Source organism: Poromitra crassiceps (genome assembly GCF_964638095.1).
Source record: "Poromitra crassiceps genome assembly, chromosome: 3".
Taxonomy (NCBI): domain Eukaryota; kingdom Metazoa; phylum Chordata; class Actinopteri; order Beryciformes; family Melamphaidae; genus Poromitra; species Poromitra crassiceps.
Window position 1 is genome coordinate 73,650,559 of NC_139625.1, and position 17,058 is coordinate 73,667,616.

The 17,058-nt window shown below is 41.4% G+C and overlaps 1 protein-coding gene across 1 annotated transcript; it reads right to left on the bottom strand.

Moving 5' to 3' along the window:
- Nucleotides 1–515: 515 nt before the first annotated feature.
- LOC310772582 (actin-related protein 3-like) lies at nucleotides 516–16,829 on the bottom strand. Its single transcript, XM_083632419.1, has 12 exons — nucleotides 16,652–16,829; nucleotides 15,855–15,910; nucleotides 15,469–15,593; nucleotides 15,247–15,357; nucleotides 9,167–9,262; nucleotides 8,252–8,359; nucleotides 7,893–8,036; nucleotides 6,701–6,874; nucleotides 3,971–4,063; nucleotides 3,750–3,875; nucleotides 2,942–3,025; nucleotides 516–2,467 (listed from the first exon to the last, which is right to left on the bottom strand). The coding sequence occupies exons 1-12, from the start codon at nucleotides 16,693–16,695 to the stop codon at nucleotides 2,372–2,374; spliced, it is 1,257 nt and encodes a 418-aa protein (XP_083488545.1). The 5' UTR covers nucleotides 16,696–16,829; the 3' UTR covers nucleotides 516–2,371.
- Between the last annotated feature and the right edge of the window lie 229 nt (nucleotides 16,830–17,058).

The window sequence follows — 17,058 nt, forward strand, 5'->3', positions numbered from 1 at the left end:
TGAAGCCACGCAGCAGTCCAGCTGTGGGCGAGGCTGCGCAGTGGCTGAGCTTCATATGCAAGCTGCAGGGCAAGGCCAGCTCGGCAAGCTACAGGGCGGGCGAGGCCGCGTAGCAGGGAAGCCTCGGAAACGAGCGCGCGTAGCACGCGAGGTGCCTAGTTTGATAAAGGAAACATACTTCCAAATATCCACTAATCAAACACTGAACATTGTATTTGGAGAGAGTGGAAACTAAGCTGCCCGTCACATCATTGCATTTGTGTAAAAACCTTGTATCTCCAAGTTGTCAACCTTTCACAAGCTAAGAAAAGCAGTCTTGTGTTTAGCTTGACCACCATGCATTTATGGGTTTATCCAAATGAGTTTCAAAGGGTCTCATAAGCCCAAGGATGGTCAAAACATTCTCGACCCCATATAAGACCATACAATCTAATCAATACTATTTAAGTAAAAAACAAAAAAACAAAAACATATGAAGATCAAACTTGACAAATTGCAGCCACAACTGTAGAAATATCTCCTTGGCATTTATTGGAATGCCAGCATTGAAATCCAGATTTGGTACAGTACAAGGCTATCCAGTATAACTGAGATCTAGGCAACAGTGATGGTCCAACAACAGTCATTCAAACTGAATGTTCATATATTAAATATGACTATTTTCAAGACATTAAATTGTTCTGAGAGATTAGCAATACATATTATAAGGTCAAAGGAAAAGGGTGTCATAATTAATTAGTCAACAATGCTGAACTGAGGAAAAATGAAAATATAAGACGAAACTAGCCTGGTAAAACTATCATGATCACATGATACATTCTATTTTGCTCCACAGATCAGTCTAGACTTCCCCAGCGATTTCCAGAAATGTATTAATAATAACAATAACAATAATAATAATAATAATACACTGGACTTATATAGCGCTTTTCAATGACTCAAAGAAGCTTGATTTGAATGCACCTGGGCTTGCACCATAGTTGACAACGTAACTGACCAATCATGGATGCTGCTGGCAAAACATTAACGTTGTCTCCCAAAGCAACGAGTGGTAACGTTAACGTTAGTAGAGTAAAGCCAGCCATAAGTGCAGTTATTGCAGAAATAGATTCAATAACAATTAATCAAGAAGAAGAGTATGTACCAGCGGAGTTTCTCGATGGAAAATATGTTTTTTCGCCATTCTTACGAGTAGATTTGGCAACACTGATTGGTTGAAGGAGTTGTCTGTCAAGGCAAGTACTCCCTTCCTGGCTGCAAGTCCAGACTGATACGTAGAGCGAGACACAATGTGAGGTCACGTTATCAGGATGGTTTTTAGCAGGCTAAGACCAAACAGCTGGTCTCACTTCAACCTGGGGAACTTTTATTTGAACAGATTTCAGAAAGTGTCCCTGTTTATTTAATTATCTTCTCAAATAAATATTCCTTCCAGGTACTGAGGGATATAAAAAAGAACAAGAAGAACAACATAATTATTACTAATGCCTTGTATAATTGGTGATTAACTTTTAAAGAATATCTTGTACATCCATTTGATATCTTACTGATCAAAAGAGTTTTGTTCCATGATATTTTTGGAAAGTCGTCTAGCTAAGCGTCCGTCTTGATTTATCGGTGCATATAACATACAGCAAGAACCCAACAACCCATATCCACAGAGAAGTGCATTTATACAATTACACATTACAACCCTGTGAGGATATTAGAAGAACATAATACGAGGCACGTAGAAATTAAAGATTTTATCACCTATTATTCAAGGAACAGTTCAGCCCAAAATAAAAATGCAGTCATTCGCTACTCGCCTCTATGCCGGTGGAAGGTCGGGTGAAGTTTCTTTTAGCAGGGGTCAAAGCAAGAACAGATTAGTGAGCCTGAAAAGTTGTCCAAGAGAAAATGTATTGATCCCAATGCTCTTCGCTCACTCGCCTGCATGCTAGAAATGAGTGCGCAAAGTGCACAACACGCATGGTGCCTGAGACCTTAATGTCCTGTTTTCCAGGGAAACCGTTACAGAAAACTCCACGAATGTTTTTCGTGGCCTAAAAAAACATCATCCGACCTTCCACTGTCATGGGAGTGAGTAGATAATGACAGAATTTTAATTTTTTTGGGCGCACTGTTCCTTTAACTTACTTGCGGTAGACATTTTATGTGAGGATCCTTTGGGCTTAGTCACCTCTTTCCTCTTAATCTGTGAGCATATTGCCACTGTTTGTTTTGGTCCACTGTCGCTCTATCCCAATGAACAGGTCGGTGGGAGCATCCCGTGCAAAAGCCTCACTGCGTTTCCACGGTAATGCGTGGTCCTGCCGCGCCCTCCTCCGTTTCCTCAGCCTCCTCCCAAAGCGTCTCCCGCGGCGACCTCTTAAGACATAACTCCAAACACCGGGTTGTGGCGGCAGATGCTCGGGCCGATCTCCTCGTAGTCTTTCTTGGTGTGGCACACTTGGTAGAATTCAGGCTGCCGGAAGACAAGTCGCTCACGGTCACTGACTGTTTACATGGACTGCAATAATCTGACTATTGAGCTTATTGTAAATAAGAGAATATTTCGTTTAAGGTCTTTACATGAGTTGCTTATAGAATATTCCATTCATATTGCCCTTTACATGCTACAGAGCACAGTCCAATTAATGACTGAAGACGCACATGAAGTCCCTACGTCCTATGTCCGAGTTTCCCTCCAGAATTTAAACTGAAAGCCATTCCGTCATGTTTCTACCGTGTTCGGACTTCTTTTTTACCAGTGGCAGTCACTGCTGCAAGCTAGAGCATGATGTGATAATGAGTCAGCTGTACTTTCTTCTTTCTGTTTTTCCCATGTCAAGGAAGATTCTATTCATTTCTCACTGTGTTTGTTGCTGTCAGTTAAAGTAAAAAAAGAGGTGTAATGATTCATGGAGAGAAGGAGTTGAAAATACTTGTATATACTCACAGTAGAAGCCAGCATGGAGCCTCCGAACCAGACAGCGTACCTCTGCATGTGATGAGTGATGACCTGCACATCGATGGGCTTGGGCTGCAAGAAAGTGGGTAACACAGTCAATATTATCTTCAACATGAGCCAATACAATAACGAAGCACCATCTCTGCCTTTGCCTTTCCATGACATATTTATATATTCTTTTTTCCCTTTTAAGGATACAAGGTTTAGGCACCTTAATCTATCGACTGGATTGCAACATTTTCGTCAGTGTGCAATAAGATGTATGTTGACAGCAACTTCATAATATGACCGTCAACCATAATTTAAGATTCTTCTTCTTCACAACAAACATTTCAACATGCAAAGTCAGATCAGATCAGATAAACTTTATTGTCCCCGAGGGGAAATTTGTCTTGGGGAACAAGTTCCCGGTGGAACAAGCGGTGCCTGTTTAGGCAAGAAAAATTGCACCCGCCCATATTACACTGACCCTTATTGCACTATCATGTAAATAATAAAATAATAAAATAAATAAAAGCATAAAACCATAAATCATAAAAACATAGAAGCATAAAACCATGGCGAAATAAAAGCAAAGAGAAACCTGGAACAGGAAGGACTAAAAGAAAAGAACAAGAAAAGACAAGAGTCAGTGAGGCCTACTACAACTACATAACATTATGTCTTATTGATGAGGACTGAATAACAGACCCCAACTTTTCAAGACTTGGAAATCTTCAAATTAATATTCCATACTTTTCCCTGCATTCACAAGCAGATTGGTCGACTATTTCTCAACCTCCTTCCTAATTCTCACCTTCAACTTGCCCCCGCTCAGCTCCTCGCTGATCTTCAGTCGTATGTCCACGGACCTCTTGAGGTCCCTCTGCAGGCGTCTGCCAAAGTCCCTGAACATGGTGGAGCCTCCGGAGAGAACCACGTTCTGTGTGTTGTGAGGAAAGGACGGGGCATCAAGTACAAAAACACACACGCAACTAGCTGTCTGATCTAACGGCTCTGAGGGATGCGTGTCCAAACCTTGTAGAGCGGGCGCCTGACGTCGATCGGGCAGTTCTGGATGACTTCGTCCACCACCTCCGAGATGGGCTGGGTGAAGTCTGGATTGGCAAACTGGAAAAGATCAAACGAAAAGATAATGTTATGATGCTTTGAAAAGTTAAACTCAAAAATCTGTCTAATCACTGACATTCATATCAGTCACAACTACGGCTGCTGCGATTTGCGATCAAATCGTATATTGACGATTGAAGGGAGTGATCGCCAATTGGCTTTTCTACAGCGATATTTAAGGCGATTTGTCAAGTCAAGTCAAGTCAAGTCAAATTTTATTTATATAGCACCTTTCATACACAAAGGCAATTCAAGGTGCTTTACAAAAAAATAATCGAAAAAACAAGCAGCAAAGCAATGCACATATAAAAAACACATAAAAAACACAGCCGACAGTTTTAGTTAAAATATATACTCAAATTAACAAACATGAAACATTATTTCTGTTTTAAATAAGTTACAAGGCATTCTTCAGTATTATTATTACATGCACAGTCCATTTGTTGGAAATGTACAGGAATCTTTTTTTTAAATTACAGGCCGAGAGAGGCAGTAGTTTAGTAGCAGTTAAAAGCAAGAGTAAACATAAAGGTCTTTAGCTTGGATTTAAAAATAGGCAGAGTAGGGGCAGATCTAATGTGTTCAGGGAGTTTGTTCCAGTTATGAGAGGCATAGTGGGAGAACGCGGCTTCACCATGTTTTGATTTGGTCCTCGGGACAATTAGTAGACCAGTGCCTGAAGATCTCAGGGATCTGGATGGTTCATAGTGTAGAAGCATTTCAGAGATGTAGTGTGGGCCTGACCCGTTGAGAGATTTGTAAACTATTAGCAGAATTTTAAAGTCTATTCTAAGATTTACTGGCAGCCAATGCAGGGATTTGAGAACTGGTGTAATGTGTTCAGCTTTCTTGGTTCTTGTTAGAACTCTAGCAGCCGCATTCTGATTTGAACTAATTCTCTATCATAACACGTTATAAATATAATCTCTAGAAGCTGTGCCCTACTGTACACTTAAGAGATGTTTCTAGTAGAGCTTCGTTAAAATCAGCAGAGCCGTGCTTACTCCCACTCACTCTGCTCTCTCGTCTCCCTCTCCAGTTTCCTTGCAGCACCGTCAAGTCAACCAGAATGTAAAAGTAGTCTTCCGCCGTGGGCTTTCAAAATTAAATATAACGTTAACCAATATAGATTTTGAGTAATGCTTTAGACTAGGGATGGGCATTTCTAGCAAAAACACTATTCGAAATTCGCTGGCCAAATTCGAATTTAATTCGAATTTCGAAAATAAATAAAAAAATGTAAAAAAAAAAAAAAAAAAAAAAAAATTTTTTTTTTTTTTACATTTTTAATTTTTTTTACATTGACATTTTCGAAAATAAAAAACAGTTTTGACAATCATGAGTGGTTGTGGTTCATTAAATATTTAGTAGGCTCAGGTCTGAGTGCCAAAGGGGTGCCAAAGTCACCCCCTCTCCCTCTTCATGGGATTTCATCCGCCATTCATTTTTCCATAAACCTTGCTTAAAATGCTTATAGCGATTTGACTATACCGGTACTTAGAATCAGGGGAGACAATGCAACATTTCACTCAAAAAAAAAAAAAATTTTTTTTTTTTTTTTTTTTCGAATTTCGAATTTCAATAATAAAAGTCGACCTTGATAATAACAACGATTATTCGAAAATTCGAAATTCGATGCCCATCCCTACTTTAGACTAGTTTCACTCCATATGTAATCGTAACACATCACAACCAGTATTGTTGATGTGTAAGCTATTTTATGGAGGTTCCTCATAGTTAAGGCTATGAGTTATTTAAGTTTATTTTGCACTGCCTGCTTTTATTTTTAAGGGTAGAAACGGAAGTGGTTGTGTTATTTGCTGTGTGTTGGTGACACGTAGTTAGCAGCAGCCGTCCCTGTGAATAACATGGCGATCTCGTTCAAACTTTACTCCCGCCTCCGTGTTGTGTTACTTTCTATGATGAAGAGTCAGAGAGCAACAGTGACTTGACCTTACAGCTGGTGTTAAATCATGTAAAATGAAGATGGAAAAGAAGACTGCAAAAAAAGTCATGGAGTTCAGCAAGAGCTAGGCCAATGGAGGGAGGCGGGTTCAGAACGCATGGGGTCGGTCTCGAGTCTTTTCTCCTATAAATGCATAATCTACGTTTATTCTTCTTCTACAGGCTGCATTCAATAATATATTATGATCGATTGTTTTTCCCCCCTCAAAATTATGAATGCCATTAAATAGGAATAGGTCTCTTTATCAAAAATAATAATAATAATAATTAAAATTACGGCTAATTAATAGATTATGGCGATCTGATCGTCTATCGCCAATCTCTAATGGCCACGATTGGACGATGTGAAATTAGGGACGATGAGATGTTTATGCTCAGGATTTGCTCAGTTTAACTTAAAAGAACATATTCTCCAGCATCCACAACTTTTAAGATTTAGAAGTTTACAAAGTGCAGTAATACTTTTTTTTTTTAATTGTGCAACCTTATGTTACAGTATGTTCACACTGCCAGCAACTCCAGAAACCAATCGTCTGAAGTAATTTTCTACAATCAGAGAAACATCTGTGGAACAGTTGTCATCTCTTGATTGACTACAGTCGCCTCAACTTATGGGTGACATTATCTATCAGCAGCCAATCACAGACTGAAGCGGTATGAACACCATGTTACCTCAGGATGGAAGAAGATCTCTGGCCCCAGGAAGCGCTCGTAGCCCACGTCGATGGTGAAGTCCTTCTTGCTGATGCTGTTGATGCCCGTGTACTGCTTGATCCACTTGGAGCCGTCTGTGTCGTATTTGCTAAACTCTTTCACCAGGTCAGGGCAGACGTAGCTAAAGCGCTCCTGAAGCAAGAAAACAATGTGTTTATATTTATAATATAATGTTTGCAATATTAGAATCATTAGCGGATACTATTGTTGTGTGCTGTATTATTATGATTAGTAGTAGTAGGAGTAGAATAAATAGTAACAGTAGCTGTAGTAGTAGTAGTAGCAGCAGCAGCAGCAGCAGTAATAGTAGTAGTAGTAATTGATAAAGTACCTTTCAAAAGAATGTAAAACAAAACCAAATTAACAAAACATAATTACCATAGAGGTCATGAAATAATAAAGTGCTACAGTAAGGACTGATGTTCTGTTTGGAGGATAGCCTAGGAAAATGATGATGCACCTTCTGTCTCTCTCTAGGCATTTCTCCTGCTCCTTATAACACCTGAAGAGCGTGGATCCATTTCTATTTAAAACCTCTAATACTCCTTACAGTTCCTTGGAGACAGTTGCATGTATTTGTCCTTTACACATCTGGTGGCTATGTAGCTCCACTGCCCTCTAGTGGCCAGGCTGAGAAATGCAACTAATAATACTTTATCAATCAACATCATTCGTCTGAAACACTCATACATATCAAGTCCTTTTATGGGTCAACATTTTGCATTTTTCAATATCAAACTAATTTCCTTTATTATGCTGATTTCATCAAGACAGACGTAAAGCATTATGCAAAATGCCGTAATAACAACGTAGAAAAATATCATCTAAAGTTGCACTAGGGAAGAGTTTTATGTAAACATACACCAGTCATATCCTAAATTAGAAAGTGTGGTGTCAAAATTCGGGTGTCACATATGGACACTTTCACACCCAGTGGAAATTATTAATCAAAACTTAAAAAGTGAAACACAACCTGTCTCCTAAACAGAAGCGAGCACCACTCCGCCTCTCGTCCTTTTAGTATCCTTCATTAAATGCAATGACCAACGCGTGACGTCGCTTAGTTAGCGCAGCTTTGAACTTTCCTTCTCAGAGTTTCAGAGCGCTGTAAAGACAACAGAGGTGGAGTGCAGAGACAGGGAAGGCTGACCTTGACAGCTTTGGCCGTCTCCAGTGACTGCTCAGGGGGGATGCCCACTTCTCGCTCCCTCAGCAGCTGCTGGATGAAGTATGTGATGTCTCGACCAGCGATGGGGATGTGTTTGATGCAGCTACCGATCACGTAGCCTTCAGCCTGGAAGCCAAACAAGCACGAGTAACTATTACTTGGCAACAGGGAAGAAACAATCAGTTTGGTCCCATACCAGCCCTGCCCCACCTTGACTGAGATTAGATTATTCCTTCAAGCGTATTATAATCCCTCCAATCCAAAGTGTGCATGATGGCTGGTGTTAACCTCCTACCCTGTGTATACTATTTAGAAAGCTGCCCACAGGAAAAGTCACTGACCACCGGGATGACGTGCGTGACTCCGTCTCCGCTGTCGATCACCGTGCCTGTCAGCGTCCGCTCCCCCACCTGTCTGGACGTCCAGGAGGCAGCCAGCGCCAGGACAGCCTGACAGGGGACACCACAAGTTCAATAATACTGTCACACACATACAGCCCACACTACCCTGTTGTCCCATAATGACTGGCTAACACACAAATAAAGCAAAGTATGGTGCTTTGTATGAGACAATGCATAGCTTAAGGTTGGAATAAATTTAGCCTATACCCTTTTGGACTTGCACGTACACTGAACAAAATATAAACATGAAACTATGTAAGATTTTACTTGGTTACAGTTCATATGAGAAAATCATTTCAGAGAAATTCTGGGCAAAGAGGAAAATGTTCAGTAATAGCGTAAACTAAGTTGTACAGAAGATTTGAGAAAAAGTGTTTTATGAAAAAAATAGTTTTATGGAAAATGAATAGGATAGGAATAGGATTACCTCGTGGAATGTGGGAACAAAACTTTACATGTTTGTTAGAGAATGGAATGACCTGTTAACACTATCATTAACAGTTAATGATAGTGTTTGAACCCACTTGGAGCAGTGAAGGTGATTGGTTAGGGTGAAAAGCACAGGTTGTGTAGGTGTAGCGAAGGAATGGGGGGAAGAAAAAAACATTAATTCGCAGACAGTGTGTCTAAGGTGTGTAGAGTATTTGTTCAGCCAGCTACAGAGAGGTTTGTTTATTCATCTTAGCAGCCAAAAAAGTTGAGCTACTTGCTGATGTAGAATTAACAGCAATAGCTTATATTATATTATATTAACTTATCAGCAATAGCAAAAATAAATAAAATAAAATAATACTGTCTGCAATTTGGTTTGTGGCCAGTGTGAATTTCATGCCCTAAAATGTCTTAGAAACGTACCTGAACAGCGATGTAGAGACCTGGGACATTGAAAGACTCAAACATGATCTCTGCTGTGTACTCTCTGTTTTCGGGTGTGTTGAGGGGCGGCTCTGTCTGGAGAGAGAGAGATAGGAAACTCATGAGTATGAGACTACAAACCCCTATTCTGCAACTCATTACCAAGAGGTCAGCAGACTTGACTAAAAGCCTGTCTGCTTTACAGAGACACAAAAACACGACAATGGTGGCAAACACTTATTTTTCCTATCTTAACGAGACAACACATGGCCTCCATTAGAGGTGCTCCGATCGATCTGCACGCAATCTGTATCTGCCGATTTTGCCCTCAAATATGCGATCGGCTGATTGCAAATATTGTTTTTCTTGTTGCCGATTGCAGCCCATTTCTCCACAGAGTTAATTGGTGTAAAAAAAACATTTTCATGTCTTCAATGTCTATCGTTTAACTTTCATATTGTGCTCTAACGTTTATATCATTGTGTTGCAAATCACACGCTTTGCTTTTGTCAGTGCTTTTCGTCAATCTGTACTTGTTTGTCATCATCTGGATTAAAACCAAAAGTGACAGATAATCCACTTGTAGGGACTTAGGGTGCCGGTACCGTTCCCGAGCACACTTGTCCCCAAATTGACCCCAGTTTCAGAACGTTTGAAGAGTGTGAACGTTGGATTCTGTTCCGTTCCGTGCCCGGGTGCGCAACGGAGAACCGTGACAGGATCCACTTGAAAAGGTGGTCTGGGAAGCGCTTTGGTGTTCCCGGGCATGGAACACTTGCGAGTGTGAAAGCCAACCGTTCCGAACCACATAGACAACACACGGAGCAAGGATACACTGCAGGCATTGTTGATGATGCAAGTGCACTCCATTTCGTTTCCGCCGGGACCAGCCAGAGAGCCAGAGTGAACACTTGCAGAGATCCAGTCTGATTTTGACGGGCAGGGACCTTTTCAACAAAGGTTTAAGATGTAATTCGTATAAGGAGAGGTCATCTGTCGTTAGTTCACAGCTAATAGTAGGAGCACGAGTGGATGAAACAGATGCAGTGTCTAAATGGGCATTTGGCTGATTTCCTCTGGTTAGGAAACTTAACAGTCTGCGGGCTGTTGAAAGAGCCGCCCGCAACAGGAAAGGAAGTGGGTTTTTAACTGTTAGATGATATCATCTTCCTCCAGGCTAGCAATTGGGAGGAAGTTTGATGTGTTTACGTACAGTATGTAGTGAGCGATCTGGCATAGTGATAGTATTGTGGGTTGATTTGATTTGAGACCGGTTAGCGGGGTGTTCATGGCTTAAAATGGTTGGTGAAGCCGTTTTGTCTTGAAACAGGAAATATATGATATGAGTGGAAAGAACTAATTTAAAACAGGAGATTAAAATTTGTAACAAAGATTATCCATACGTTACATAGGCTGGGGCAATTATATTATTGGATATATAATTAGAAACATAGCCGGCATTCATAGGAGTGGGTTTTGCTATAGAAAAAGACCTAAGATAAATTATTCTATTTGGGAAGAATGGATCTAAAGTCACAAATGATTATTTCCCATATAGCAGATGTGAGGAAATACATTATTTCATTAAAGATACAGCAGATTTGAAGAGTTGGCACTCAGAGCTGATTGGGTTTTTCTATAGGAAAAAGGCCTAAGATAAAGCATTTTTTTCTGGTAACAATTGTAGTGGTTTTTATTTGGCTGAGGTGTGGATGGAGCAAGGCAAGTGTTATTCCAGTAACGATTAAAAGGGTGCCTACAGTAGACTACGTCTGCAATTTAAACTCGTTTAGAGAAGTTGGAGTAAATCTATTTTCATCTGGATAGGAAACAGACGACTCGAGGCCCGCTCGAGGAACGGGCTGGTGTTAATCTAGGTTTGACAGTCATTTCACAAAGCATAATGGAACAGAGCCTATAGGAAGCAGGCTATATTTGAGGAAAATACATTTTAATTGTGGTTAGATCTGTTGGTTGTTATAAAGTGTTACCAAAGTTTTATATTTGGATGGGGGAGAGAAAACATTTCCTCTTTTCAAAGGAACTGCATGCTGTGCACTGAAGCCGGTGCAAACCACAGCCTGTCAATACAGGCGGACACGGGTTCACTAACGACGAGATTAGAATGAGGAAGGGTTGTTGTGGGCCATAGTATTTATTATTTGAATGCCTAATTGATAATTTTGCATGGGATGGGATGCGGTCATTGCTGTTTTAACTCATGGCAAAATGATTCATTTTGAATGTTGGTTTAACGGGTGATAATCCTGTGGGGGATTTTATAGAATTTATTTTAAAGCATAAGGATAGTTGCTTCCTCACTATGATGCCACAAGTGAAGCAACACACATGCACATGAGAGAGAGAAGAGAAACACTGGAACTAAGTTTCACCCAGAGTGACCATGTCTGAGCTATTTTCAGAATGGGTGCAATAAGGCCACATATAGCCACAGTCAGTTTATCCTGATACAAGTTACAGTAACTACCGTAAATTCCGGACTATAAGCCGCGGCTTTTTTCCCGTTTTTTGGCCCCTGCGGCTTATATAACGGTGCGTCTTATCTATGGATTTTTTCAGAAAAAAAAAAAAAAAAATACAAATAAAATCTCTCTTTTTTAGCACTCTTTCTAACTATAAATCCACTTCTGTTTTAATTTCCTCTCTTGCCCTCTTTTCACCACACCGCGGACACTGTGTGCACTGTAAAAATAAACAACGGTGGTGTTGTGTTATGTTGTTTTGTTGAAATGTTACGGTAATACGGTAAATGGGAGCTTCCTCAAACAGCCATCTCTTTCCCGACAATCCCCTCTGTGCGTGACCACTTACATATGGTAATTACGGTAAGCAAACGGCCACTCTGCCATCAACTCCCTCCCCCGACTACCAGGAGAAAATCACAAACTTCGGCGAATTCACACAAAGGAAGATCAAGGAATATTCCATCGAACCGGAGCAGATCATAAATATGGATGAAGTGCCTTTGACGTTCGACCTGCCACTCACTCGGACTGTTAACAAGAAGCGCCCTGGAGGATTCTTTCACCAAAAAAAAGCTTTGCTCGTTCTCGACAGCATGAGAACGAGCAGTAGAAGCAACACTCTCACTTACCATGGGGAAGGTACGCAGAAATTCACACGACGCAGCTTTCAAGTTGAAAGCAGTCAATCTCGCATTAAAAGAGGGAAACAGAGCAGCCGCGCGTAACCTGGGCATCGATGAGTCAATGGTGAGGCGTTGGACGGTGCAGCAGGAGGAACTGTCTCAGCACGGAATATTATAGGAGTGTGAAAACATCCACAATCACCAACGGGTTCCAAAACGCTGGACTGCTGCGGGATGAAGAGGATGACGCCGCCACAGCTGGCGCTGAGGGCCGTCAGAGGCTTCAGAGGCTGTTCGATGCCGACAGTGATGAAGAGGAGTTCGTTGGTTTTGAGTGACAATGAAGGAGAGAGGAGAGTGGTTGACGAAGCCACCCTGAACCTGTTCGTTTCCGACACTGAAGATGAGGACTTTGGTGGTTTCAGTACGCAGGAAGAAGAGGAAGACGAGGATTAGTGACTTGACTTCTCTGGTTACAGGTTTGCTGCACATATAGCCTATTGTTGTGTGATTTTGTCTGGGGATTAGTGACCTGACTTTTGTTTTGTTTTGTTGAAATGTTAATAAATGGGAGCTTCCCCAAACAGCCATCGCTTTCCCGACATTCCTCTCTGTGCACGAACCCTTTCATATGGTAATTAAACATCAAAACACCCGCGGCTTATAGACCGGTGCGGCTTATAGAAGAAAAAAATAGTCAATTTTGGTCCCGCGGCTTATAGACCGGTGCGTCTTATAGTCCGGAATTTACGGTAATCGAAGGTATATTTACTATCGTCATGTTCAATTGATTTCAAGAGAGTTACTGTAAATATGAATGGAGTTGGACAAGCCACCAGAAGGGATTTGTGTTTGAATTGGAAACATTATTCAGTTTAAGTTTGAAATTATGCTATTTCAGTTTGAATTGAAATGCTAATTCAGTTGGACGGAAGCAATGATATTCAATAAGTTTGAAAGGCTATTTGTGTTTGAATTGAAAGTGTTATTCAATTTAAGGTTAAGAATGAAGACTTGTGTCATTATGTTATGTTTAAATGTGTCATGTGAATGCTTAAGAATTGTATTGAGCTGTGCTGTGCTTCACTATATGCTCTAATTAAAAAGCAACTTATATGCGCAATAACTGATCTCATCTCCCTTATTTGAACAGTTGTCCACTAAATAAGAAAGTTGCCGCTCCTCAGTGATGTAAAAAATAGGTAAGGTATTCAGTAGCCAGGTACATTAGCAGGAAGGTTTTTAAAGGTTACTCTGGTTCCTGGAGGTGATGCAAGCTTACAACGACCACGTGGCATAGAGGCTGTATAAGTCATACACCGCCACGGTTAAGCAAGGAGTGTCACTTTCGGGAAAACATGAACACGACCCTAATTGGTACAGATTAATACTGATTAAAATTAATTTCAACACACACAACACACAGTCAAATGCTAGGGGAAGCCACCGTTAATCTGAGTGGTTTGTTCGGAGGTGTCAGCGGTCACTGGACATCTTTGAAGAAACAGAAGCGGGTCTGGACTCAGAAATAGGAGGTGGTGAGATAGTTGAACAAATTCCCCTACCTCCTGGTTTATTAGTTAGTTAGACATTCTATACCGTAACAAGTGTCTACAAGGGAAGTAACCACGGATAGGCTAACTAGGATCACCTGAAAGAGAAAAAGGCGTAGTGAGAGGAATGAACCAGGTCGATTACGCTGTACTGCGTTATCGAGCATTATTAACATGTGAAAGATGACCAGCGGGGGAGAGGGAAGAGGGGGCAATCTTTCCCGGGTGCGGAACGGAACGAAAGCAATTGTTCCCAGTGAGAAAGCACCGTAAAATAATGTTTTGACGTTAAGAGATGGTTGGTATGATGCTGGTTGGTATGATTTGAGAGCTGGTTGGTATGATGCTGGTTGGTATGATTTGAGAGCTGGTTGGGAGATACTAGTCTATGATAAAAGAATGTTTTCACGTTGAGAGCTGGAAGCACTTGAGACACCACCACCAGAAGGACTTTTTTTTTAAATACAAAAATACGTTGGTGTCGCCAAATTACATTACTGCATTATTAAAACATGGACACATAATATCTCAATATATAATATAAGATTATCCACAATGAATTGGCATGTTTCCCTTGCTTAGAGCTTAAGAGTAAGTACCAATCATCTGGCACTTGTGTTTGTTCTGAGAGTTTTTGAAAAAGGTTCATTAAAAAGTTCCCTGATCCCAGCATCTCTAAAAGACTGTAGCCCCTTTTACACAGCCTCTGAAAGCCGCCATCGTTGCTGCATCATTACGCCTTGCCTCCTGTTCAAAAGTCACAAGGACGGCAGTTCCGGCAGCATCAGCTCCTAATCAACGTGTTTAAAAGGGTAACCCGCGGGAAGGTGGATCAAAGGGAGGAATCGCTATTTACTGCAGTGTCGTCTGTGCACGTTCCCTTACGAAAAACAACTAACATTATTCCTGTGCATTTATAGCCTATGGCCCTCACAGCAATGAAAAGGGGAAAGGCCTAAGTGAAAGTAAAGGTAGCCTATACAATCCATGACTGCAACAGAGGTGCCAGGAGGAATGCTCCATGCCTACACGTGCTTATTTTAATATGCGTCTGCATTTGTGGTGAGTCGTGGTCTGAGGATTCCCTCTCTGCCAGTCTCTCCTCAAAACAATCCACAATCCAGCAGGGAGGCTTTTTTGTGTGCGTCTGATAAATCCCTCTGTAAATGGTAGGTGAGGATATGGCCTCTGATCAGAGCTAGTTCACATCTCCATGACAACGATAGAATGTCATGGCAGAATGCCTCCTCACGCTGTGTAAAAGCATGTCTGTGTAAAAGGCAACGCTGCACTCATTGCGGGACTCATTGAGGGCCTTCGTAACAGCAATATTGTGGGACCTCCGTGTAAAAGTGGCTAGTGAGAAACCTATGGGCTTGTATGCGAGGTTGTAGCTCTTAATGTAACCTTGGTCTTACCAAGAGGAAGTAATGGTCTTCAGGTTCTGCCCGCAGATACTTGAAGATAACTTGCTCCATAAACCTCTCCATCAGATCCCAGTCTTCCACTATGCCGTGACGGATGGGCCACTGGGAGCATGGGAAGAAAACAGCCCAAGTATGAATCATTTTACAGTCGCATAGCTTACACTGTTTCCCCCTGGATAACGCCATTCGATTTAGTTCAAGTGCCCCGTCTACCTTTGTTGAATATGAAGGTTTCTCGATGGCTTCATCACCGATGAAGAAGTCCAGATCGTCCACACCCTTCATCATCCTACGTTGGGCCTGGTCTCCCACCTTGGCCGACTCCTTGATTGCAATGCCTAAAGATAAAAAAAACACTGTCTTGATTTTGAATTGACAATATCGCAACTGACAGTCTGTCAGTAGCTGGAAAAAAACAATTTGTTTGTTTGTTGAGATCAAAAGCTTGTAAATTACAAAAACTCAATGGGATAGCTTCACACACAAAATCTATTTTAGTGGGATATCTCCATTGATATAATGTACCAGTCTATGGATTTATCTGTGCCATTGAAACAATCTCAATCAAACCATGTTAGTATTTTGGTCACTTTACTTACATGAAGGAATGATGAATTGTGGTTCTGTGTTTCCTGCATAACCAATCTTTGTATACCTACAGGGATAGGAGAAATGTATGCTTAGTTTAAAGCTTTCAGGTTTCATTTAATCATCATTGTAACTTGTAAGCCATAGCTATAGCTCAAAGACTTGGGCTCTAGCTCAAAGGCTTGAGACTTGACTTGGGCTCTCGCTCAAAGACTTGAGACTTGACTTGGGCTCTAGCTCAAAGACTTGAGACTTGACTTGGGCTCTAGCTCAAAGACTTGAGACTTGACTTTCAAGTCACTTGAAAATGACTTGTGAGCATCTCTGATTTCCTACATTTCTACACCACCTAACCTCTTGGATTAAGTCAAGAAACAGCAGCCCTGTATACAGGGATTCCCAAAATTTTCATCTTGGGACCCAGAAGAGAAATTTGGAGTGAGAAATAATAGGACGTGTGGAGTGAGAAGTTGGCAGCTATGACTGATTTACAATCCAGGAAGTAGCTTTAGCTTCAGTAACGTTAGCTCATGTAGCCTTGGCGAAATTCACTGACAAAGCAGCCAGTAACCTTATTCAGTTTCCTAATCTGTTATCCTGCAACATAGCATACAAACGCGATCCGTATGGCGAGCTACTTTGCAGATTTAACGTCAGCAAAATGGATCAAATTAGATGTATATAGCTATCAACTACAAGGCTAGCTAAATAGCTAGACAGGGCGTTAGCTGGAAGTTTGACAGCCGCTTGAGTGGTCAATGAATGCCAAGCTAAAGCTAGCTAGCATTTTATCTGCTACGTTACTTACCCTGTGCCACAATCCACAACACAAGCCGGTAACCGACCAGCCATGCTTGCTTTCCTTTGATCTAACTACAGGCAACGCGGGTATAAACGGGTGTCTTGAAAGTAGGTAACGTATTTAAAGTGCTCGGAAGAATGAATAGTAATTACGGCTACGATTCAGGAAAGCTTCCGGGTTGCGATATTTTTTTTCCCCCATGAAGGCGAAGGCATGGCCCGCCCTTCTCTGCCTCTGATTGGCCTAGCGTCAAACGTTGTTCATCCAATCACATTCGCTTGGCTATTCCTGCGTCTCTCCTGCGCCAATCAGAGGCAGAGATGGGCGGGTCATGCCTTCGCCATCCTGGGAGAAATATCGCTTCCGGTTCCTTATCGAGCTCCGGCCGGGGCCATTGCAGAGCACGCCCCTAT